We start from the raw sequence: 25,559 nt of genomic DNA, 5'->3' as shown, positions 1-25,559 counted from the left end.
CTCACACAGCTGTTCATTGTACGATACTCACACAGCTGTTCATTGTACGATACTCATACAGCTGTTCATTGTACGATACTCACACAGCTGTTCATTGTACGATACTCACACAGCTGTTCATTGTACGATACTCACACAGCTGTTCACTGTACGATACTCACACGGCTGTTCACTGTACGATACTCACACGGCTGTTCTTTATGAACAATTGTCTATACGTAATCTACATTCACATACATTTTATTTGTCCTTTTATAACACAAGCCTTGTCAAGAAATTAAAAAACTTTGACCTCATCAAAATGTCATCAATTTATGCAACCTCCCTCCGGCAACACAAATGTCAGGCTAATCATGCTGCACTTGTGTCGGATTAAAGGATATTCCATCTCAGTCTAATCTGTGCGGGGAAATAAATCACCTGACCGAGCATGCGGAAAATGGCCGCTAAGAAAGCTTTCAATTTTAATGAACGGTTAAAAGCAGATAAATGTAAAAAAGAAACGATTTTCTTTGAATGTTTTAAAATGTGTGTTGGGTGTATGGGATCACGTGGTAGTCTTTAAATCACAGGTCCTTAAGACAAGCAATTTACACGTAAATCAATTTGTCGATATCAAGCCCGTCCCGCCTTTCTACAATTAGGTTCATTATTTTTTTTTAAATCATAGAAGTACTTTGTTTTATACGGTTCTTGTAAAGAATGCTCGGCTTTCAACTGTGCTACTTTACCACATAGAATAGTTTTATTTGCAGATGACACTGGTATGGCTTTAGATGACCAATGCTGGGTCATCACGTGATTGGCAAGGCTTAAACTGACCCTAGAACTGTTTTAACTGAATCATGTTGAATTCAAACAGTTTTTTATACAATATTTAGTACAGCTAGAATCTCCTGTTCTGTTATTGATGGGAGAAATCACACAAGTGGTGATAGCTCAATAGTTTGAGATGACAGTTTACAGTACAAGTACCTACAGTACAATTGATACTACCACCTCGATTATTTGACTACTAGCATGGGCTGTCAATTTTCTCATGTTGTGTACGATTGTTTTGTGTGAAAAAAACTAAAGGAATCAACGCTACAATTCGACGTTATTGTGAAAATTAAAGGCAAAAATATTAGGTGTAATGTGACGCACAACAATGTAGGTAGGAGCTGTTAAAGTCGATCGTAATAAAGAAGGGTTAGAGTTTGGTTTAGTCTTAGGTTAGAAGAACGGGTTGTATTATGAATTTGGTTATGGTTTTAGCCCTTTAGAAAGAAAAGGCGAATGTATATAATATATGTTGTGTAAGCAGTGCGCTGAATCGACTTGTAAAAAGTAACATGAATTACAAAAAACCTAAGCAGCTGATAGATAATTGAAAAGATATGGTTAAATCTATGACTAAAGTATCTTAGAACAGTTTTTTATTTATACTTTTAAAATAATAAAATGTGATTTAAATGTTTGATTTTTTTCTTGATTTAAATAAAGTAGAAATACAAATAGTCAAAAAGGGACTACACTCTTACCCAGCATCTTGAGCACCGCCCTCCTCGCCCTCGACACGGCTGACTTTGACTGCTGGGTCTGTATGGAGAAGGTCGAGGACAGGGACGAACTGCGCAGGCGCATGCCGATGAGCAGGTACATCCCCGTGATGACGGCCATGGGGATGACGAAGAAGACGAAGGTGGAGATCTGGAACACGTAGTACATCCTCTGCTGCCACTGGGACGGGATGTTGCACACCACCGAGTCCCCGATGGGCTGCTGGTCCCGGGGGTCGTGCACGAAGGTGAAGACCCGGGTGTGGATGGGGTAAGGCAGGGCGCAGAGCGCGGCCAGGGTCCAGATGGTGATGATGCACTTGATGGCCCGGGACTGACGCGAGGACCGCTGCCCGCGGATGGGGTGGCAGATGGCGATGTAGCGCTCGACGGTGAAGCTGGTGATGGTCAGCACGGACGTGTAGGAGGTCGTCTCGATGATGAAGGCCTTGAAGATACAGAACGGCTCTCCGAAGTGCCAGGGGTAGGCCTCCCAGATGGAGTAGAGTTCTGGGGGCAGGGCTGGGGGTGGAGAAATGATGGGTTAGAGATGTGTTATGATGTGGGAGATAAGATGGGTTAGGGAGATGGTATGAGAGAAAAGATGGGTTAGAGATGGTGTTATGACGAGACAGATAAGATGGGTTGGAGAGATGGTATGAGAGAAAAGATGGGTTAGAGATGGTGTTATGACGAGAGAGATAAGATGGGTTAGGGAGATGGTATGAGAGAAAAGATGGGTTAGAGATGGTGTTATGACGAGACAGATAAGATGGGTTGGAGAGATGGTATGAGAGAAAAGATGGGTTAGAGATTGTAATGTCATGCTTTTAACATAATTAACTCACGGTGGCTTGAGGGAGATAACTATCTCTACCTGCAGTTTACCTAGGGGAGATAACTTTCTGAATATTTCTTTTAAACTAGGATGCATAACTCGCCACAGCCTATTTTTACTTTAGGAAGATAATTGTCTCATTAGTTTGTTCAAAACAGCGTGGATAACTCGCGATCATCTTTTACTGAAGGAGATAACTTGTCATTTAATTTAATTTGGTTAGGTAAATTTCCTCCAATCGCTTCCCTCGTCCTACTCAAAATTTGTCTCTTGCGTTTTTACGGTTCGACTTTTTGCACCAGACAAGATACCGAAGAAGAAACAATTCCGCCCTACTCTAGAGTGTTTTAAAATAATTCTGGTAATTAGTCCAGCATTTAATTACTCTAATTACACAAATATGTGTAAGTATGTTAACGCTGCTAGACGGTTGCTCAAATGCCATTAGCCTGAAATCCAATTGCCTCGTGTTAATAGCACACAAAATAATTATTTTCCAAATCAAATTTTTGACTTAATCAAATTTTATTTTTATTTAATAATGCGCATGCGTCTACATACAAAATTCAACAGACAACAAAAATGATGATTAATTTTTTTTGAATCAAATCACAGGTATATATTATATTCTTTGCTTTCTACATTTTCCTATCGACGTAATACAAATTTTGTTTGACTTTTTCTAAAACAGAACAAAAACAACAATCAAACGACATATAGTTGAGCAGTGTCTGTATGTCCGATAACACTTTACAAAAACATCAACAAAACATATACATAAGCAGTGTCCGTATGTCCCATACCACTTTACAAAAAACAACAACAAAAAACCAACAAGCAAACAACATATAGACTGTATGTCCCATATCACTGTCCCTACTCAACCAACTTTCCATTTTTTTACACTTAAAACAATTTCCATCAAGTTTTTTAAAAACCCTCTCTAATTACGTTGTATCTAACATTTGTTAAATAAATTCTCTAATCACCCAGATTAACCAGGTTTTTCCCCTCATGTTTTCCAAGTTTGATAAGTTGTTTACATTGCCAGCTAAACATCGAACCACACCAGACACCGATGTTTGGCTACATACATGCAAAAAAAAAAATATCAAAACACAAAAACTAAATTAAAATTTAATGGAACTAAACAACATCGTACCAGTTACATTCGGGAAATGTTGTGGTATAATTACATAACAAGAGTTCGCTGAAGTTTGAGACTGTCTGAGGTTTGTTTGTGGTTTTAGATTGAGTTCACGATACAATAGTTCACATTTTCTAGGTATCTACATGAAATAAAATGGCTGTTTTAGGCTTGGGCTATTTTAATAAACCAAAATAATGAAGTCAGTCATCAAAAACAACAGATCTGATCACTGATTTTTGATAGGGCAGTAATGGAATATTTGTATTGCCGACAGCATGGTAGCTACACACGTTTAAGATTCGTTTTTTTTTCTAGGTATAAAAAAATAAAATTGAGACATTATATTAGAGATCGTGGAATCATTATTAAACATAACGAGAGAAAGATAGATCAGAGAGAGAGAGAGAGAGAGGAAGAGAGAGGGAGAGAGAGATATAGAGAGAGAGGGAGAGAGAGGGAGAGATAGAGAAGGAGAGAGAGTGTGAGAGAAAGGGAGAGAGGGAGAGAGAGTGAGAGAGAGAAGATATTTTCATTTTGCTATGTGGAGTAAGGTGTTGGTAAACGTGAACATTTAAATCACAGCAATTTATTTATTTACTAAACAAAAAAATAATTATTTCATCTATTTATAATGTTAGCTTGAATCAGAACATTGCTTTAACTCACTGAAGGTAATATGACTGTCCCTTCTTGATAATAAAGATGTGAAACATTGAGACTTAACATTTATTTATTTTTAAAAGTTTGTTTACTGTTGATTAATTAGAGGTGAAATTATATACCATGAGAAGGGTGGTTTTATTGTCTACACATATTTTCGGCAACACTAAATGAGGTAGGGGTGGGTAAAATGTAACATTTTAAAATTATTTTATATGTACAAAATCAACATAATAAATAAAAACCGTTATGTTTCATGTTATTTTGATCTATAAATAATACACTGTAACAAAGTCCCCTACAAATCTTGTACATAACCAGAACACGAAACAACCATAAAACTCATTTTTTTCCAGCTTTGATTGATTTTTGTTACATGAGTAATTAGGGTTGAAAAATCCACTTATTGTCAAGGGGACGAGAACCATATGCCTGCCATATGCCTGTGTTCTAGCCATGCCCCCAGTAGTCTAGCCAATACAACAGTCTAGTTCAGCCATATGCCCGTGTTCTAGCCTTGCCCCCAGTAGTCTAGCCAATACAACAGTCTAGTTCAGCCATATGCCTGTGTTCTAGCCTTGCCCCTAGTAGTCTAGCCAATACAACAGTCTAGTTCAGCCATATGCCTGTTCTTGCCATGCCCCCAGTAGTCTAGCCAATACAACAGTCTAGTTCAGCCATATGCCCGTGATCTAGCCTTGCCCCCAGTAGTCTAGCCAATACAACAGTCTAGTTCAGCCATATGCCTGTGTTCTAGCCTTGCCCCTAGTAGTCTAGCCAATACAACAGTCTAGTTCAGCCATATGCCTGTGTTCTAGCCTTGCCCCTAGTAGTCTAGCCAATACAACAGTCTAGTTCAGCCATATGCCTGTTCTTGCCATGCCCCCAGTAGTCTAGCCAATACAACAGTCTAGTTCAGCCATATGTTCTAGCCATGCCACCAGTAGTCTAGCCAATACAACAGTCTAGTTCAGCCATATGTTCTAGCCATGCCACCAGTAGTCTAGCCAATACAACAGTCTAGTTCAGCCATATGCCCGTGTTCTAGCCTTGCCCCCAGTAGTCTAGCCAATACAACAGTCTAGTTCAGCCATATGCCTGTGTTCTAGCCTTGCCCCTAGTAGTCTAGCCAATACAACAGTCTAGTTCAGCCATATGCCTGTGTTCTAGCCATGCCCCCAGTAGTCTAGCTAATACAACAGTCTAGTTCAGCCATATGTTCTAGCCATGCCCCCAGTAGTCTAGCCAATACAACAGTCTAGTTCAGCCATATGTTCTAGCCATGCCCCCAGTAGTCTAGCCAAAACAACAGTCTAGTTCAGCCATATGCCTGTGTTCTAGCCATGCCCCCAGTAGTCTAGCTAATACAACAGTCTAGTTCAGCCATATGTTCTAGCCATGCCCCCAGTAGTCTAGCCAATACAACAGTCTAGTTCAGCCATATGTTCTAGCCATGCCCCCAGTAGTCTAGCCAATACAACAGTCTAGTTCAGCCATATGTTCTAGCCATGCCCCCAGTAGTCTAGCCAAAACAACAGTCTAGTTCAGCCATATGCCTGTGTTCTAGCCATGCCCCCAGTAGTCTAGCCAATACAACAGTCTAGTTCAGCCATATGTTCTAGCCATGCCCCCAGTAGTCTAGCCAATACCACAGTCTAGTTCAGCCATATGTTCTAGCCATGCCCCCAGTAGTCTAGCCAATACCACAGTCTAGTTCAGCCATATGCCTGTCTTCTAGCCATGCCCCAAGTAGTCTAGCCAATACAACAGTCTAGTTCAGCCATATGTTCTAGCCATGCCCCCAGTAGTCTAGCCAATACCACAGTCTAGTTCAGCCATATGCCTGTGTTCTAGCCATGCCCCCAGTAGTCTAGCCAATACCACAGTCTAGGTCAGCCATATGCCTGTGTTCTAGCAGGTGTCTAGCCAATACAACAGTCTAGTTCAGCCATATGCCTGTGTTCTAGCCATGCCCCCAGTAGTCTAGCCAATACAACAGTCTAGTTCAGCCATATGTTCTAGCCATGCCCCCAGTAGTCTAGCCAATACCACAGTCTAGTTCAGCCATATGCCTGTGTTCTAGCCATGCCCCCAGTAGTCTAGCCAATACCACAGTCTAGGTCAGCCATATGCCTGTGTTCTAGCAGGTGTCTAGCCAATACAACAGTCTAGTTCAGCCATATGCCTGTGTTCTAGCCATGCCCCCAGTAGTCTAGCCAATACAACAGTCTGATTCAGGGGAGGGAATGTGATATACTGGCCATAAAAGGGGAGAGAACTGGTAATGTAATGAACTTGTATAATTGGTCAGTATCGGCGATCGGATTTCTATGATAAAGCAAGCCTTGAGGGTGAGAGCTCCATATTTAGACGCGGGTTAGACATCGTTAATGAAATACGTAATCGTCCGGACTTTCGGTGTCCAGTAAAACATTTTTTTTATAAATATTCCAGCCTTGAAATTGTAGGGATGTAGTTAAAAATAGCTCTGACGTAAGGTTTACATTTTAATCAGCGTTTTAATATATTCATTAGGACAAGTCGGTTTTAAGTGATTTTTTTTCCAGAATGCTAATTGGAAGTAAGCTGACGTCAAGCATATCTTGTAAATTTTAATTAAATAAATAATTAGTAGGGAGGATGGATTACCGGAATGCAATTATTTTCTCTGGTACTAGAGAGATAGATAGAGAAAATGTGGTAGTGTCGTAGAGTGAACGAGTATAAACTACAACGTTTCAATACATTTATGTATTAGTCGTCATTAAGATAACCCTGAGTACACTCAGCTCTTTTAAGTACCTAACTTAATTTAAGAAAAGTAAAGCAGGTCCTGAATATAAGTGACCAAATTATACCATCGTACGCCGAGAGTATTTTTATTTAGTCTATTTTTTTTTACCTTTCTCAACAGTAAAAAAAGATAATACAATATAAAAAGTTGGATACAACAGAGAAAGACATGCATAATTTTTTGTTTTTAATTTTTTTTCTAAAAAAAAAATTATTCAGCAGAATATTTACTTCCAAACACCTAACTTCGGCTTGTGTATTATTTCTGAGATTACACCCAGCCTACGTGAAATTCATCTAAAAAACCGTGTTTAGTTATAGGAAATTCGGTATCTATTTTTAGAAACTAAACACGGACACCTCAAACTAAACTCATCTCACGTAACAGTCTGATAAGCAGAAAGTGATATCCGCAGTCAACATCACCTTCACACCCCCGGCCAACAGAATGAACTCGTCCGACTGTAACATATACTCTATAGGGAGACTCGAAGAGGAGGGGTGATATCATTTCTAAAAAATGGCACCAGCGTCCAGACGGACTCATTTCATCAATAACCATAGGCTGGGGGAGACAGATTTGAGAATGATGGGAGGTCACGATTTTAAAACAGGCTTGAGTCGGGAACTAAATTGGTGGGGGGGGGGGGGGGGGTATTGAGGTGGGGCGGGGTAGAGTCTAGCTTGAAAAGTGGTTAATCAAGTGGTTTTTTTTGTCGTTTAGGGTGGAGTGTGCTAGTGTGGTCTATGAGGGTGTCTGTGTGGTTGTGTGTGTGGTTGTGTGTGTGGTTGTTTGTGTGGTTGTTTGTGTGGTTGTCTGGATGGTTGTGTGGTTGTTTGTGTGGTTGTTTGTGTGGTTGTTTGTGAGGTGGTCTATGTGGCTGCTTATGTGGTTATCTGTGTGGCTCTTTGTGTGGTTGTCCTAGTGTGTGTCCGTGTGGTTGTCTGCGTGGTTGTCTGTGTTTTTGTATGATGAGTTACATCGTACCGTTATAAAGTCACGTGTTGCATTCTAAAAATATCTCAAATTTAGCGACAGTCTTAACATCGTTAGCTAACTTACTTTATAAAGATAATTATATATGTTATAGAAGCAAAGTATATTGATAGAAGTAAAGCATATTGATAGATGTACATCATATTAATAGAAGTAAAGCATATTGATAGAAGCAAAGTATATTGATAGAAGTAAAGCATATTGATAGAAGTAAAGCATATTGATAGATGTACAGCATATTGATAGAAGTAAAGCATATTGATTGAAGCAAAGTATATTGATAGAAGTAAAGCATATTGATAGAAGTAAAGTATATTGATAGAAGTAAAGTATATTAAAATTGACCCCACTCACTGCTATACAGCTTTTCATTTATCATTAGCGTCACAACTGTACTAAAAATATTTTCTGCAAACCCGCTACTTATTAACATAGCTAAAAACAAACCATTCCAAATAACAAACATTCTGAAACGTGATACACAAGGACATTGATATTATTTCAATCCGTGATATAACCATTACAATAGACGTGATGTAGAGCGATACCTACAGTTCCAGAAGCCGACCACAATCCTAGCAGACGACTCACGCCGTGAGTGATGCCACTTTTTGTTTGCTTTAGTAACCCATTTCCGGCCACCTCCTACAAAAAATGGCGTCTCCGACCCTCTCGATGAATATTTGATGACGAACATCACCGACACGACGAGAATTGATCTCAACACTCGCGTGTACACAGTCTACAACAAAGGGGAAGTGACGTCAGACCATTCATACTGAACACAATCAGAACAGTTATTAAAGGTTTGTATCGAAGATCTATCGCTCCTTCAGTTCTTGGAACTGATCTGTTATCTGGACTTTGCCATCTTTTAAAAATATTTTCCTAAGTCAGGAGCGTCTAGACGCAATTTAGATTTTTATGGACATAGATTAAGGAGGCAGAATAGTTTGTAAATTAGTAAGTTTCAGTCCCTGAAATTCTAGAAATATCCTAATGGCATTTAAAGTAAAACAAAATTAAAATAGCTTTTAAAAAAATAGAATTTAGCTTGAGATAGAAATGTAAAAATATCGTGCGTGACGAATTTGAGCATATTTCTGATGGGAGACATTAGGGTTTGTTCTAGAATTTTCGTTTTAAAGTCGCTCTGAGATTAATATTTTTTGTAAAATCTATTTTCAAGCGGAAAGTTCCCATCATAACATTTGATAAATATAGTAGGTGGATAAAATTGAACTTTAACCAATTGGTTATTTTCAGATATAATAAACTATACATCACATACCAAAGTAAGAGTCCTGTTCAGTTTTGTTTTTCAGTTGCAATATTTTAGTAACGTATTTTAAATTGGATTTACTGAAAATTTAAAAAGTGGTTTTGACTTACACCAATTTAAATTGTTGTGAAATAGACATGTTGAGTTTAGTATTGCAATAAAATCACATTATGACATTTGATATATTTTGTTTCTTATTTCGAGCAGTAACAGAATGATCAACATCGTGACTATTAATATAAGGGTGATACAATTAATATAAGGGTGATAAGATAAGTATAAGGGTAATACTATAAGCATAAAAAAGTGTATAAACATGTGTACAACCTATCGAATACATACCAGATACCAAACGTTTGAACACTTAATGTAATATATATATATATATATATATATATATATATATATATATATATATATATATATATATATATATATTATTTATATCAATAGAGAGAGAGAGAGAGAGAGAGAGAGAGAGAGAGGAACATAATTGAAAATAAACCGGGAGTGATCTCCCCTAAACTTTCTGGAATATTCTTATATAAAACAACAGGGGATGGGAACTCGGGCTATAGACATGATTTTTAATCCATTTTAAACACTTAAAGTTTTAAAAATAGAATAAAATCTCGTTCACAAAAGAATTGCACACCAAGTGAACGCCAAATAAAAAAGTGCATAATAGTGCGCAATATTATTAGTACTTTAAAAACTTGCATTAGTTTTTTGAGAAATCGAAAGTAGCGTAAATTACTACTTTCGGTCAACGGAAATTACTCAAAATTTAACAGAAGGTAGAGATTTAGATCTTTTACTTACATGTTAAATTTCATTTATCTATCTGAAATAGTACTCAAGTTATAGGCTTTTGAAAAATTCAAAGTAGAAAAAATACCACTTCCGGGTATCGGAAATCGCTCAAAAGTTGATACGGATCTACGATTTTGATAAAATACTTATATATGAAATTTCATCTACCTAGCTGTAACGGTACTAAAGTTATCGTGTTTACACACGGACAGACAGGCAGACAGACAGACACACAGACATACGGACAGAATTGCAAAGCCCAGTTTTTCAGACTGGATTACGCATAAAACCTCTTAATTTTGATAAATCTTAATTGATAGTTTTTGCCCGCTTAAAATACGTCCTCTTTACTTCGGATGTGATGAAGGACTCAGGTGTAATACGGTGAAAATTGTTAAAATTTCAAGTGATTTCTGTGCACGATTACAATACTTACTCTATACTTCGTGTATACGAGAAAGTAAAAACTCTGTTACCAAAGTTTGGCATGATCATTCACATTATATGTAGGGGTTTAAAATTAGGGATGATCGGTTATAAAAACTGAAACAGGTTTTTTTGTTTTTACACATTAAGTAGCCGAAGCAAATAAAAGGTGATAGGTCATTCTTAATTTATATTATGTCATTCAACAGCTATATACTCGGTTGTGAATTAAAAAGAAAATCGTAAAAAATCGATTCCAACTTGTAAACATTATTACTCATTTCCCCCAAATATGAAACATAAAGTTGCCATATTGAACCTGGAGAGCTACATTTTTTCCAACTTTAACTGGTGAGTTTGTAGAGCTGAGTACCCAAACATTAAGCACGCGACAATCGATCTACACAACCTTCCGCGGTTGTTCATAAAGGAAAGCCTCCATCCAACCGCGTCATATTAAACGTGAGTTTGTTTACTTTCATACACAGAAGATTTACAGAGCCAAACGTCAAGGTTATAACATGCCTAACACACAATTCAATATAATTGATTGTTGGATCAATTGTGAGCGTGCAGGATCAAAGATCGTGATTGTTATTTTTTTGCATTGTGGGATGGAGGTTAAAAGGCTGAACGTGTAGGGGTTTGGTTGGGACATGGTGGAGGTTGTTTGGTGACCGGGGATGTTTAATTAGGCGTGGCGTGGTTAGGTAAGGGGAACAAAACGTCATTGATTGGGGACGGTACCCGAGTATGCTGAGTCATATCTGTTGGCTCAGTGCGCCAGGGGTAGGTTAAAGGTGAGCAGCTGGGTCAACCAAGGTTACGAGAGGATGACATATTTTAAACTGTGGCTGACATGAGATAGGGTATAGGGGAATTCTGACATGAGGTGATGCAGAAGGGAGTCGTTATGATGAGCATTTTATGAAACAGCTGTAACGAGTAGGTCTTCATGGAACAGATGTAATGGGTAGGGCTACATGAAACAGCTTTACTGAGTAGGGCTACATGGAACGGCTGTAATGAGTAGAGCTACATGAAACAGCTGTAATGAGGGCTACATAGAACAGCTGTAATGAGTAGGGCTACAAGAAACAGCTGTAATGAGTAGGGCTAAATTAAACACCAGTAGTCGGTAGGGCTACAAGAAACATCTGTAATGAGTAGAGCTACATAGAACAGCTGTAATGAGTAAGGCTACATTAGCAGCTGTAATGGGTAGGGCTACAGTGAACAGATGTAATGAACAAAGCTACATAGAACAGCTGTAATCCGATGTATTGCTACAAGGGGTAGCTGTTATAAGCAGGGCTACAACTAGCATAGAACAGCCTCCATCAGCAGTGCTACATAGAACAACTAAAATCCACCCTTTAACTAGGTTAAGTACATCGTTTACTAATTACGCGATTAAATGACGATACAACTAATTTCATCGGTCGTCAAGTTTAAATGAAGTCACCACCAATCTATTAGTAATCGCGTTGACGCTACTAATTACGCATCTCATTATTTCAAACGAGTCACATTCGATTTTTTGGATGAGTTTTCTCACATCAGGTAAATGGATCAAATTTTCAGACGGTGTTGACAACGTTGGAAGCTTTTTACGCAACATTGACGTATGGTGCTTGTTTTTGTTTCTGTGACCTATTTGTGAACATGATTCCATTTCCCCAAACTCCACCACCAAAATAAAATTCCCCTCCCCCACCCTCACCTCCCCCCTCCCCCTGGACCAATCACATCAACTCGTGTAGTACCGTTTTGCATCAATTCCTACGGGCGTATATTTCTTCGGGCGACATTCGCCAGAACGATCTGCAACAAAACTACATCAGCGCCGCCCGGCCAATGCTGTCTCTGGAACCCTCCAGGTAATTGTCTGGTGCTGGCCTAGATCGACAACAAAAGTTCAACGCTCTGCTCTCTGCCAGTTCTGGTACTCCATTTCCATAACACACGCCATGATAGAATTTCTGAATAGTTTGGTTGCTGAGGACATGGGAGATAACTCGACAATTTGTCGGTCCTTTGTTGGTCCTTGGGTCCTTGCACTTTTGTGTCCGTGTACTTTCCCGGCATAGTGTCCGTGCACTTTCCCGCCATAGTGTCCGTGCACTTTCCCGTCATTGTGTCTTTCAACTTTCCCGTCATTGTGTCCGTGCACTTTCATTGTGTCCGTGCACTTTCATTGTGTCCGTGCACTTTCCCGTCAATGTGTCCGTATTTGCACTGTCCCGTTATTGTGTCCGTACACATTCATTGTGTCCGTGCACTTTCCCGTCAATGTGTCCGTCTTTGCACTGTCCCGTTATTGTGTCCGTGCACTTTCATTGTGTCCGTGCACTTTCCCGTCAATGTGTCCGTCTTTGCACTGTCCCGTTATTGTGTCCGTGCACTTTCTCGTTATTGTGTCTTTCAACTTTCCCGTCATTGTGTCTTTCAACTTTCCCGTTACTGTGTCCGTGCACTTCTCCATCATTTTGTCTGTGCACCCTCTAGGCCGTTGTCTCATTAGCCTTGTCCGGTCGTTCCACTTTCCGTAGTGCACTTTTCCTATGAGACATAACAGAAGTGGAAAAAATATTTCGCTAAACTGTAGACATTGAAGCCTGGGCTAATGGGAGTTTTAGAGAGCTGACTGGAGTCCAAAAAAATATTTCGCTAAACTGTAGACATTGAACCTAGGGCTAATGGGAGTTTTAGAGAGCTGCCTGGAGTCTAAAAAAATATTTCGGTAAAAAAAAATATTTCGCTAAACTGAAGACATTGAACCCAGGGCTAATGGGAGTTTTAGATAGCTGACTGGAGTCCAAAAAATATTTCGATAAACTGTAGACATTGAAGCCTGGGCTAATGGGAGTTTTAGAGAGCTGACTGGAGTACAAAAAAATATTTCGATACAAAAAAATATTTCGATAAACTGTAGACATTGAACCATGGGCTAATGGGAGTTTTAGAGAGCTGACTGGAGTCCAAAAAAATATTTCGCTAAACTGTAGACATTGAACCTAGGGCTAATGGGAGCTTTAGAGAGCTGACTGGAGTCCAAAAAAATATTTCGCTAAACTGTAGACATTGAACCATGGGCTAATGGGAGTTTTAGAGAGCTGACTGGAGTCCAAAAAAATATTTCGCTAAACTGTAGACATTGAACCTAGGGCTAATGGGAGTTTTAGAGAGCTGCCTGGAGTACAAAAAAATATTTCGATACAAAAAAATATTTCGCTAAACTGAAGACATTGAACCCAGGGCTAATGGGAGTTTTAGATAGCTGACTGGAGTCCAAAAAATATTTCGATAAACTGTAGACATTGAACCTAGGGCTACTGGGAGTTTTAAAGAGCTGACTGGAGTCCAGAATAAGATCTCAGCTTAAAGATTGTATTTTATTGAATAAATACCTGCCTGGGTGAACGTTTAATGTTGTATCTATGTTTTAATGTTGTATCTATGTTTTAATGTTGTATCTATGTTTTAATGTTGTATCTATGTTTTAATGTTGTATCTATGTTTTAATTTTGTATCCATATTTTAATGTTGTATCCATATTTTAATGTTGTATCCATCTTTTAATGTTGTATCCATATTTTAATGTTGTATCCATATTTTAATGTTGTATCCATATTTTAATGTTGTATCCATCTTTTAATGTTGTATCCATATTTTAATGTTGCATCCATATTTTAATGTTGTATCCATATTTTAATGTTGTATCCATCTTTTAATGTTGTATCCATATTTTAATGTTACATCCATATTTTAATGTTGTATCCATCTTTTTATGTTGTATCCATCTTTTTATGTTGTATCCATCTTTTAATGCCGCCGTCTTTAAAACAATAAAAATATACACTTGGACCTGGTGGTGAATGGTGTAGGTCAAGTATATTTACACATTTGATACATTCATAAAGTGTTCACCTGGATTATTATCTACTAATTAGTCGTGATGAAACGTATCTTACGAAAGATGGGAAAATCATGGGAAAATCATGGGAAAATCTCACTACCGGAGGTCCGGGCTTAACCCGAGAACCAATGATGACGAACTAAACCTAAACCAAACGTAAGATATCTGATATTTCAAAAACTCGATGCTAAATCTGGACGTTGACTTGCTGATATCACTATATTTCTTAGGGCGGAGTGAACAGTTGATACGGCTCTGATGACTGACAGTGAATAAAGAAGGAACGTTAATGTTGATATGCAAGTCAGAAAAAAGGATTTTTTGATAGTAAGTTGGACTTCAGAAATATAAAATTTACAATTACAGTAAAAAATAAGGATTACATTTGTTAAATACATCATCTTAATAAATTAGACGCATTTTATTGCGGGTTTTGTGAAATTAATTTCGCTTTAATTTTGAATTTTTAAAAAGTGTTTATTCATTTACCAAGATGGGTTTAGCTTGAGAAAGCAAAAAAAATACGGGATTAAATTTTTTTTTGAACAAATTAAATTTTTACTTTCATTTCCACCTTAGGCAACACTTAGCTAAATGGCATTGGGTTAACAGATTGTGTACAGAAAGACTTAATGACATTTGAAATGTCAACAGCTCTTTAACTTAGTGAAAGAATTCCGAACGACCTTGACATTTACCGATGCGGATTTTAATTAATGCCTACTGCACTCTATCCAGCTTGGCACGTCGCCTGGGGTGTTAAAACCTGGCCAGTGACGTCACTGATCGAACGTGAAGCGGGTTGGCAGGTAGTGTCAGAGTATCACTTTTGTGTTAGTATCACTTTTGTGTTAGTATCACTTTTGTGTTAGTATCACTTTTGTGTTAGTATCACTTTTGTGGTAGTATCACTTTTGTGTTAGTATCACTTTTGTGTCAGTATCTCTTTTGTGATAGAATAATATTTGTGTTAGTATCACTTTTGTGTTAGTATCACTTTTGTGATGGTGTCACTTTTGTGTTAGTATCACTTTTGTGTTAGTATCACTTTTGTGATGGTGTCACTTTTGTGTTAGTATCACTTTTGTGTCAGTATCTCTTTTGTGATAGTATAATATTTGTATTAGTATAACATTTGTGTTAGTATCACTTTTGTGTTAGTATCACTTTTGTGTTAGTATCACTTGTGTGTTAGTATCACTTGTGTTAGTATCACTTTTGTGCTAGTATCGCTTTTTGTGTTAGTATCACTTTTTGTGTTAGTAAAACCTTTGTGTTAGTATCATTTTTGTGTTAGTATCATTGTATTAGTATCACTTTTGTGTTAGTATCACTTTTTGTGGTAGTATCACTTTTTGTGTTAGTATCACTTGTGTTAGTATCACTTTTGTGCTAGTATCACTTTTTGTGTTAGTATTACTTTTTGTGTTAGTATCACTTTTGTGTTAGTATCACTTTTTGTGATAGTATAATATTTGTGTTAGTATCACTTTTGTGTTAGTATCACTTTTGTGTTAGTATCACTTTTGTGTCAGTCACTTTTGTGATAGAATAATATTTGTGTTAGTATCACTTGTGTTAGTATCACTTTTGTGCTAGTATCGCTTTTTGTGTTAGTATCACTTTTTGTGTTAGTAATACCTTTGTGTTAGTATCATTTTTGTGTTAGTATCACTTTTGTGTTAGTATCACTTTTTGTGGTAGTATAACTTTTTGTGTTAGTATCACTTGTGTTAGTATCACTTTAGTGCTAGTATCACTTTTTGTGTTAGTATCACTTTTTGTGTTAGTATCACTTTTGTGTTAGTATCACTTTTTGTGTTAGTATCTTTTTTGTGTCAGTATCTCTTTTGTGATAGTATAATATTTGTGTTAGTATCACTTTTGTGTTAGTATCAATTTTGTGCTAGTATCACTTTTGTGTCAGTATCTCTTTTGTGATAGAATAATATTTGTGTTAGTATCACTTTTGTGTCAGTATCTCTTTTGTGTCAGTATCTCTTTTGTGATAGTATAATATTTGTGTTAGTATCACTTTTGTGTTAGTATCAATTTTGTGATAGTATCACTTTTGTGTTAGTATCACTTTTGTGGTAGTATCACTGTTGTGTTAGTATCACTTTTGTGTCAGTATCTCTTTTGTGATAGAATAATATTTGTGTTAGTATCACTTTTGTGTTAGTATCACTTTTGTGTCAGTATCTCTTTTGTGATAGTATCACTTTTGTATTGGTATCACTTTTGTGTTAGCATCACTTTTGCGTTAGTATCACTTTTGTGATAGTATCACTTTTGTGTTAGTATCACTTTTGTGTTAGTATCACTTTTGTGATAGTATCACTTTTGTGTTAGTAGTGCTTCACTGTCTTTTATAAAGAACATAACTCTTCTCCACACTAAGTTTAAGTTGCTAAAGTAGACCTTTTAAAGAGATACAACCTAGAAATTATTAACCCAAAAATTGGTTATACGAACAAGTGCAATGGATGCTACAATGTCATAACTATACGTGATACAATGCAATATCTACACGCGTTGTAATATAATAAAACTACAGTGCTACAAAACAATAGCTACTTTGCTACAAATTTATAATTATTTATGAATCAATGCCATAATCTAATACTACTAAAACTCAAGTTTGTTTACATGTTTGAATATTTATTTGTTCCTTTTTTTGTTTGTTTGTTTGTTTGGCTGATCGACTATTGTGATATGTTCTACTCTATCTGGAGAGCTGTAAAATAGTATGTAGGTAGAGAATAATTTTTTAATGCAGACAGACTGTTAATCACAAATTTATTTAAAGACGTTAATTAATTTATTGATTTATTCAAACGTATATTAACCACAATTTTTTAAAAAGATTTGAAAAGCCACTAGACTCGACGGAAACAGTGACGTCACATGATGTGTTTATTTTTTTACATCGATAATGGCGGCCTATCGAAGAAGATTGTGTTCCCATTCCAATGTTTAACGCGTTCTAAAGCTAATTTTCTGTCGGCTTTAACTTTAACAATACGTCCGTTTGCTGTATTTATTACGTTCCAACACTTATATCAATTTTAAACTGTCTTTTTTCATTTAGTTTTACAATAAATTCCTCTAGATCTAAAGATCAGCTGTCGAAGGAAAGTTATGAATCTAGCCTAGATCTAGATCTAGCCTAGATCTAGGTCACTAGACTCAATGTAAATTCTAGATCTAGACTTAATGTAAATTCTACATCTAGAATCTATTTCAGGCCTTAATACATCTTGAATCTATTTCAGGCCTTAATTATTTTATATAAATCTTTGTTTGGCTAATTTAAGATAAAATTTAATTTGAAAGTTACTACTACTAGACTTAGATCTAGATTTATGCGCGTAAATCAAGTTGCATAAGGAGACTCAAAGTATAGTATAAAAATTCACTTGTGACGTCACGAGTAAATAGCTAAGTTGGTAGTGTAGCCGGCTCTCATGCGGGTGGCACAGGTTCTAGACCAATATGTCAATGATATTTTTTTTTTCAATTTTTTTTTTTTAGATGTGAATGATAAAGTTGCCTATCTGAACTTGGCAGGATACAGGGCAGGTAAAGTAGAGTTCATCTGTTTCTTTGTCCTAAGCATATGAAAGGATAGTGTGGTCAGATACATGCTCGGCTGGAATCGTTTTTTAAACGATAAAAACATGTTGTCTGAGACTTGGCGGGACACTGGGCAGGTGAAGTAGAGTTGAGTAGGTCACCTGTGACGTCAGTATGTGAAGGGATAGTCCGAAATCGGTGTTTTCAGTGTTTTAAAAGATAAAAAACATATTTTTGAATGTGGGGTCTGTTTTTTGTGACGATAAGTGACACTGCAATAGCGTAGCGAGGAGGGGGGGGGGGCGGGAGGGGAGGCGGGGGGGGGAGGGGAGGTGGAGGGGGGAAGGGGGGCGGGGGGAGGACATATGTTGGGGCGCCAAAATGGTTTGGAAAAATAAATTGAAAGTTTGAGGGGGGTTCAAATCGAAAGTTTGAGTGGGGGGGGGGGGTGCACATCAAAAGATTGAGGGGGGGGTTGCAAATCGAAATCTTGCGGGGGGGGGGGGGGAGGTTGAAATCGAAAAGTTTGTCCCCGGGCGCCGGGAAGGGTCGCTATGCCTCTGAGTGACAGACGTGATGTTTTTTGATGGATGACCCCCAGTTATCCAACGGATGACGGGTATTCTAGTTACACTTAAAACTCTTCTATATGTCGGAAAATACGGTGGGTATCTAGACGCTCCGATTTATTTAGTAAAGTTGACCCGCTTTCGAAGAGAATTAAATTACATCTATTTGGGCTCTGTATTATAAAAGGTGTTGAAAAGTACACTAATACCTACACCATGCGAAGTGTGGGGAAGTGAAAATGTCCATTTTTATAGTTGAGTAAAAAATACCAGACACAACTTAGTTACTGGACATTTCACAAGTCGACTGTTGTTGCTGCTGTGTGGATGTTACAGAAGTTCTAAAGTCTGATGTTGTCGTCATTATCTTAAAACATTACACAAGTTCTACAGTTTGGGAAAGTCGTTATTATCTTAACATTACAAAAGTTCTTTAGTCTGGTGAAGTCGTCACCATATGACCTTTACAAAAGTTCTCAAGTCGGAGGTTTTCGTTATGTCTGAACTTTATAACAGTTCTAAAGTTTAAGGTTCTCATAATGAAAGGCCGCGTTACTACAGTAGTTCAATAGCTGTAATTTAAGCAGACAGTCCCTTCACGGTTCAAACTTTACATTTCATCATGAAGCTAATTCACTGCAGATTAAAGATTAGTTTTTTTTTCTCCCGCCTTTCAACACTACAATCTTACAGCTAAAACTTTACTTTAAAAGTTTCTTTAAAAAGTTGACTTAAAAAATTAATCTAAAAATAAATCCCCCCCCCCCCCCCCCCCCGAAATCTGACTTTGAAGGCCACAAGCTGTTAGTTAGATTAAAACACAAAAACAACAACAGCCATGGTGTAGAAGTAGATCGTTGGATGTCAGTGGTAAGTGTAGTGGGTAGGTGAGGTAGAGTTTTGTATAGAGGATTATCACATCATGGAAAATGTCATATCCAGGCCAATGTCACATTCACGCAAACGTCACATTTAGGCAAATGTCACATCCTTGCTTAAGCAATATCATATCAACCCTACCATAACCTGACAATTCTTAAAACTACCAACCCTGGCATATCCTGACAATTCTTTAAACTACCAACCCTGTCATAACTGACAATTCTTATAACTACGAACCCTGTTATACCCTGGCGTACAACTAATTAGCTATGTTAAACTTGGCAGTATTAGCTCACCTAATCAAACCCACAACGGATGACAAATCAGTAACGAAACAGGTCAATTATCTGCACATATTACGTTGGCCATACAATATTGTTCTCTACAGAGATCTAATCAAACTAATGTGTCTATCAGGCGGGGCCGTTCGATACTAATTTGACCACGCCAAAAGCGGGTCATCGACCTAGGGGGAGGCCCACTTGCACTGGTCATTAGGTCATTACAGGAAGGTCATCAGTGAAAGACCTCGTCTTGTCCACACAATGTCCACACAATGTCCACACAATGTCCACACAATGTCCACACAATGTCCACACAATGTCCACACAATGTCCACACAATGTCCACACAATGTCCACACAATGTCCACACAATGTCCACACAATGTCCACACAATGTCCACACAATGAATACTTGCTGGCCGCTTTATGTGTCTCTGTTCGCAACAGGAGTGGCGGTTTTAAAAACACAAGACAACCTCAAGGACACAAAGAGTTAGGAGATAATGTATACCTGTCAGGAGTTAAACCCATGACCTATCAAAAGCTAACCCATGACCTAACAGGAGCTAAACCATGACCTATCTAAAGCAACCCATGACCTATCAGGAGCTAATCCTTGACCTATCAGGAGCTAACCTTTGACTCATCGGGAGCTAATCATTGACCCATCGGGAGCTAACCCTTGACTCATCGGGAGCTAACCCTTGAGCCATCGGGAGCTAACCCTTGACCCATCAGAAGCTAACCCTTCACCCAACGGGAGCTAACCTTTTGACGCATCATGAGCTAAGTGTTTGAAGCATTACCAACCATAAATAAAATACTTAAAAAAAAACTTTTTAAAAAACCACGTTTTTCTTGTGGACTAAAAAGTAGAAAATAACTATTTACATACATTTGATGACAAAAAACGTGGGTCGGGCAGATGGGTCGGGAAATTTGATGGTGAACGTACCCACGTTTTTTGTCATCAAATGTATGTAAATAGTTATTTTCTACTTTTTAGTCCACAAGAAAAACGTGGTTTTTTAAAAAGTTTTTTTTAAGTATTTTATTTTCTACTTTTTAGTCCACAAGAAAAACGTGGTTTTTTAAAAAGTTTTTTTTAAGTATTTTATTTTCTCCTTTTTAGTCCGTTGCTACACATGAAAAACGTGGTTTTTAAAAAAGTTTTTTATATAGTTTATTTTCTACTTTATCTAATGACTTGATTAAGTATGAATTGACTAAGTGTTTATAAATACACGGACTAAAAAAATCTTGAGCGACCAGGATTCGAACCTGGGTTGTCGCGGCCACAACGAGAAGTACTAACCACTATACGATCACGGCCAGCGCGCTCACATCGATTGGGGCCGAAGTAACTGTGTCGATAAGCCTCCAGTCTTGTCGGTATCTTTAGAAATCATGTCCTCAATTTTATGGTCCTTGGGGCGTAATTAAATTAAGCTAATTACGGTCTCTAATTGCTAGTTTTTATGATTGCATCTGAAATTGTTAGGCGAAAGTAGCATGCATGCCAAATTTCAGGTCTATAGAGCAATCAGAAGTGGGCTAATTTTCGATGTCAATTTTAACAACAAACACACGCGAAGCTGAGTTAATAAAAACGTGTTAAAAAAAACAGAAATAATATCTGAACGGCGGGACTAAAGAAATTCCCATAAACTGAACTAAATAAAATATTTTCACACAATTTCTAATTAACTGATTGACTTTAGCATAATGTCAATCCACATTTAATGACGCTCAAAATAGTATGTCTCATCACATTTCCACACACCAGTTACTATAAGGCCTGACAGGCGAACCAAATTTAGAAGGACTGTCTAGACAAATTTAATCATCCAAATTTCATATTGTTATTTAGGCATCATGTTTGATGTTTGATCTTTCCGTCAAATGTTTTTAAATCGACGATTCCATTCGTTACATCAACAGCTACTTTGGGCCTGATATTTACGTATGTCGATCATACCTGTGCAACCACAAATTTAGCTCAAAGCAGGAAACCTGGCAAGTTCTCTCATGGAGCTTAAAGAGCTAAAGGAAAAAATGCCGGTTAAATATCTGGAGATAGGAAGTGGTCAGAGATAGGAGGGAGAAGGGCAGCAACTGGGGGCATAAAGCGAGACATGAGAGATAGCAGGCAGAAGGGCAGCAACTGGGGGCAGATTGGGAGAAAAAATAATGATAATGTGATAATTGGACAATTGTGATGTGATTTTTAAGTAAACTGTGGTGTGATACTTGGAAATCTATCAACTGACAATAGTTCAATTTCGATGCGATAATAAGACCAATGTGCCATAATAACGTAGCTAGGGCCGGCGCTACCTTAATAAGTTTTGCATAGGGCGCTAAATAACCTTGCGCCGGCACTGAACATAGCAAGCTTGAAGGTTAGCATGATAAGTCATCACCTCAAATACCATAATTGCTAGAAGGTCAAGGTGAGTACGACTAGTCGTCAGTCCAAACACCAGGTCCTATACTGAGTACACGAACGTGAGTAGTGACAGACAACTCTCCTCACTTCTTCTAGCAGACGACTTCCGGTCTAGGAGGAAATGAGCCGAGTTGTATCCAAGGTCATCCTTCTTGAGAAAACGCCCTTTGATGGGAGAATCACGCATTAATTTAAGATAAGATAATTATGCCGAGGTCTAGGAAAAAAGTTTCCGCTTGGTTTCTTGGCCTTGGATTATGGATGTGAAAAAGAATCACCAGTACTCGCTAAGTCTCTTGAGATCTTACGTTATCGTCCGTGATTTAGTTATGCAATTGCGGTGGCGTCACAAGGTGGGTGACACTACCCCAGGGGGGGACACCAAAAGAAAAAATATAACTAATTTAAATGAAAATGTCAATTTCCGCCCAAGTTAGTTGCCTAATTTATTGAAGCTATTTAAAAATGGGGATGGGGGTGACACCACACTGCCAATAGCTTTAGTAAACTAAACATTAAGTCGTTGGCGGAGGGGGGGATAGACCTTCGGTTACTGTATCAAGGGTCATCAGACGTAGTTACGCCCCTTTACTAAGGGTCACCACGACGAATGGTAAATTATATCTCCCCCCCCCACCCCCACGTTTTTTGTTGGCACAAGATAAACAATGAACAAAAGGATGACCTAGATTTCAGATACTGCACTCAGTGACCTTTCTATATTAAAATATTTTTTTAACATTTTTTTTTTAAATTTTTTGTTTACAAATTTTGTGCCAGAAATTGTTTGAAGATCGAAGTTTAAGACAGTGACTGCTATTCATGTGTTGAAGCCATCGATCTCTTATGTGTGCATAACCTATTTAAATAATAGTGACTGAATGGAATAGCTAAAAAAATCGTTAGCTTAATCTTAATAAAATAAACCAAATAAACCAAATACTTTCAAAATAAACTAATTAATTATTGAAGCGTAGGATTTTGAAACCAAAACTTAAATTTGGTTTAAAAAGATTTGGGCTAATGGAGCCTTGACCTAGTTACCCTGACCAATAGAATGTATCCCTGCAGTGTTGTCATTATCTAGGTCATGAGAGCGTCTGTTTCTAGTATCATAGCACCGCGTGATACCCGCGCCCACTCACAGCATAATTTAGCAACAGTCCGATTTGTAGTGTTAACCTTTAAAAGGGTTTTTATGTATTTTTTGTTGGTACATAAAAGTGTCTTAAAGAATTCTAGTGGTGCTAGAACTAGAAATTAGCTGACCAGTGATGTGTACCTCTGTTGTTTACATCCAATCATTGCTAGAACTAGAAATTAGCTGACCAGTGATGTGTACATCTGTTGTTTACATCCAATCATTGCTAGAACTAGAAATTAGCTGACCAGTGATGTGTACATCTGTTGTTTACATCCAATCATTGCTAGAACTAGAAATTAGCTGACCAGTGATGTGTACATCTGTTGTTTACATCCAATAAGGCTGGACTCTAAGAGAGTTGCAATGTTTTGAGATTTATTTTGAGAGCAGTCATTTTTATTTTTCTTGTTTGTTCAGTTTATTTGATATTAATGAGTGATTTATATTCCACGTAACTAGATTATTTTAAAATAGAAAACCGAAAAGTATTTCTTTGACACGCAGTTTTGAAGAAGAAAAAACGAAACTGATTTGAAATGTTATTTTAAATCTAGCAGTGAACAACGAGCCACAAAAAAAAAGAAAAAAAAACCACGACCAAAAACGTTCAAGGCTACCGTAGGGTGTTTACATTGTAAATGTTGCCACGACGTAAAAATATTCGTGTTAGCTTCACTGCATTGGCAAATTTTATTACATACATTCTTCAAGTATTAAATTTCCTTAACCCTAAGTTTTTCTCTCAAGAAATGTTACCTACTCATACGAAAACGATTTTAAAAAAAGTCCTCTGTCAAATAATATTATTTCTCTAAGGAAATATGTCAGAGTCCAAATGATTTTTTAAATGTCTGTTCAGTTTTCTTGATAGTGCTATCAACAGAAAATAGCTCATTAAAAATGTTCTTTGATTTCATTAAGATTTCATTTACACAATGAAGTATATTTATATAATATTTGCTAACAGTACCACAATACTAAAACACAAAGAATAAATCCGAATTGTAAATGTATGTAAAACTCTGGAATTTCCCAAGCCAGTTTCGATTTGTCTTGTTGGATTAACTTTTCTCATTTGCGTCCCCTGACAGCGGTTCAAGTCGGGCTCTAAGATTAAAAGTATTGGGAAAAAATATTTTATACTTCTTTAAAATATCAAAAGGTGATTTATTGTTGGGTCATCGATTTTTTTACTGGAAGTTAAAAGAGGTGTGTGACGTATTGATGAAGAAGGTATAATGACATTCATTATGTGTTAAATTGAAATCTAGAATCTCGATGAAGACGAAATTGTAGCCTCAAATATCACCGTCTGATTTTGTTTAGGATGACTTGACATGACATAAATAAAACCTAGGCAGCTCAAATTTCTCGATGAAACGAATCCGAAGCTTCGTATTTCATTTTTTTTTGCTGACTTGACATAAAGCATGGCCAACCCATGCTCTTCACATAGATACACTCAGTGTATGTTAATACTAATACGTCAGTAATTCTGTTTTCAATATTTCACACATACATTCAGTGAATGGTAACTGACACATCATTAAGGTCGTATACTGCCATCAATATTTCACACAATATCGTATACAGCCATCAAAATTTCATACACTATCGTATACTTCCATTAATATTTCACATAATATCGTATACTGCCATTATACTATCGTATACTGCCATTAATATTTCACACAATATCGGATACTGAACAGAAACAGAATCAATATTTCACATAATATCGGTTACTACCATCAATATTTCACACACTATCGGAAATTCCCGCTTGCACCCTAAGAAGAAAGCTATGACACGAGACAAAGACACGAGTGCCATGCTACAAACGATGCCAGACGTGTCCTGGGTGAGCACTTGACTCACGAGCACATCCCTGTAACAAGTGTCAGACGCAAGTGCCAAAATTAGACCTGAAGTTTGAAGGCCTTGGTCGCCCACGCGCGGGTTATTTTTAAACTTTTTGATTGGGTTTTAAGTCCCCTTAGACAAATTGCCTTGACAATTACAGTAATTGTCCTCAAAATTTATTGGTATTTCTGTAGTCGACGCAATGGCGTATCGAAGATTGTTTTTTTTTTCAGGGATCGATACCTTAACCCCACCCATAACTCTAACCTTAGCACAATATTTAACTATACATTTGAATCTAACTTCCACCATAATCCTAATCCTAAGCCTAATCAGAACCCTAACTATAGCAACGATACCGTAAAAAAATCAA

The 25,559-nt window shown here is 37.4% G+C and overlaps 1 protein-coding gene across 1 annotated transcript in view; it reads right to left on the bottom strand.

Annotated features, from left to right (window-relative positions):
• Positions 1–1,523: 1,523 nt before the first annotated feature.
• The window catches only part of LOC131949038 (pyrokinin-1 receptor-like), a gene marked incomplete at its 3' end in the record, with an annotated part of 62,049 nt that continues 38,013 nt past the window's right edge, over positions 1,524–25,559 (bottom strand). The window contains exon 2 of the mRNA XM_059310807.1: positions 1,524–2,063. Within this exon, the coding sequence (XP_059166790.1) occupies positions 1,524–2,063 (540 nt within the window). The remainder of the gene's footprint in view (positions 2,064–25,559) is intronic.

This window comes from Physella acuta, unplaced genomic scaffold, assembly GCF_028476545.2.
Source record: "Physella acuta isolate Inbredline_101_S28 unplaced genomic scaffold, ASM2847654v3 ptg000670l, whole genome shotgun sequence".
Taxonomy (NCBI): Eukaryota; Metazoa; Mollusca; class Gastropoda; family Physidae; genus Physella; species Physella acuta.
The sequence above is the reverse complement of the archived record's forward strand: the minus strand, read 5'-3'. Positions and strand labels throughout refer to the sequence as shown.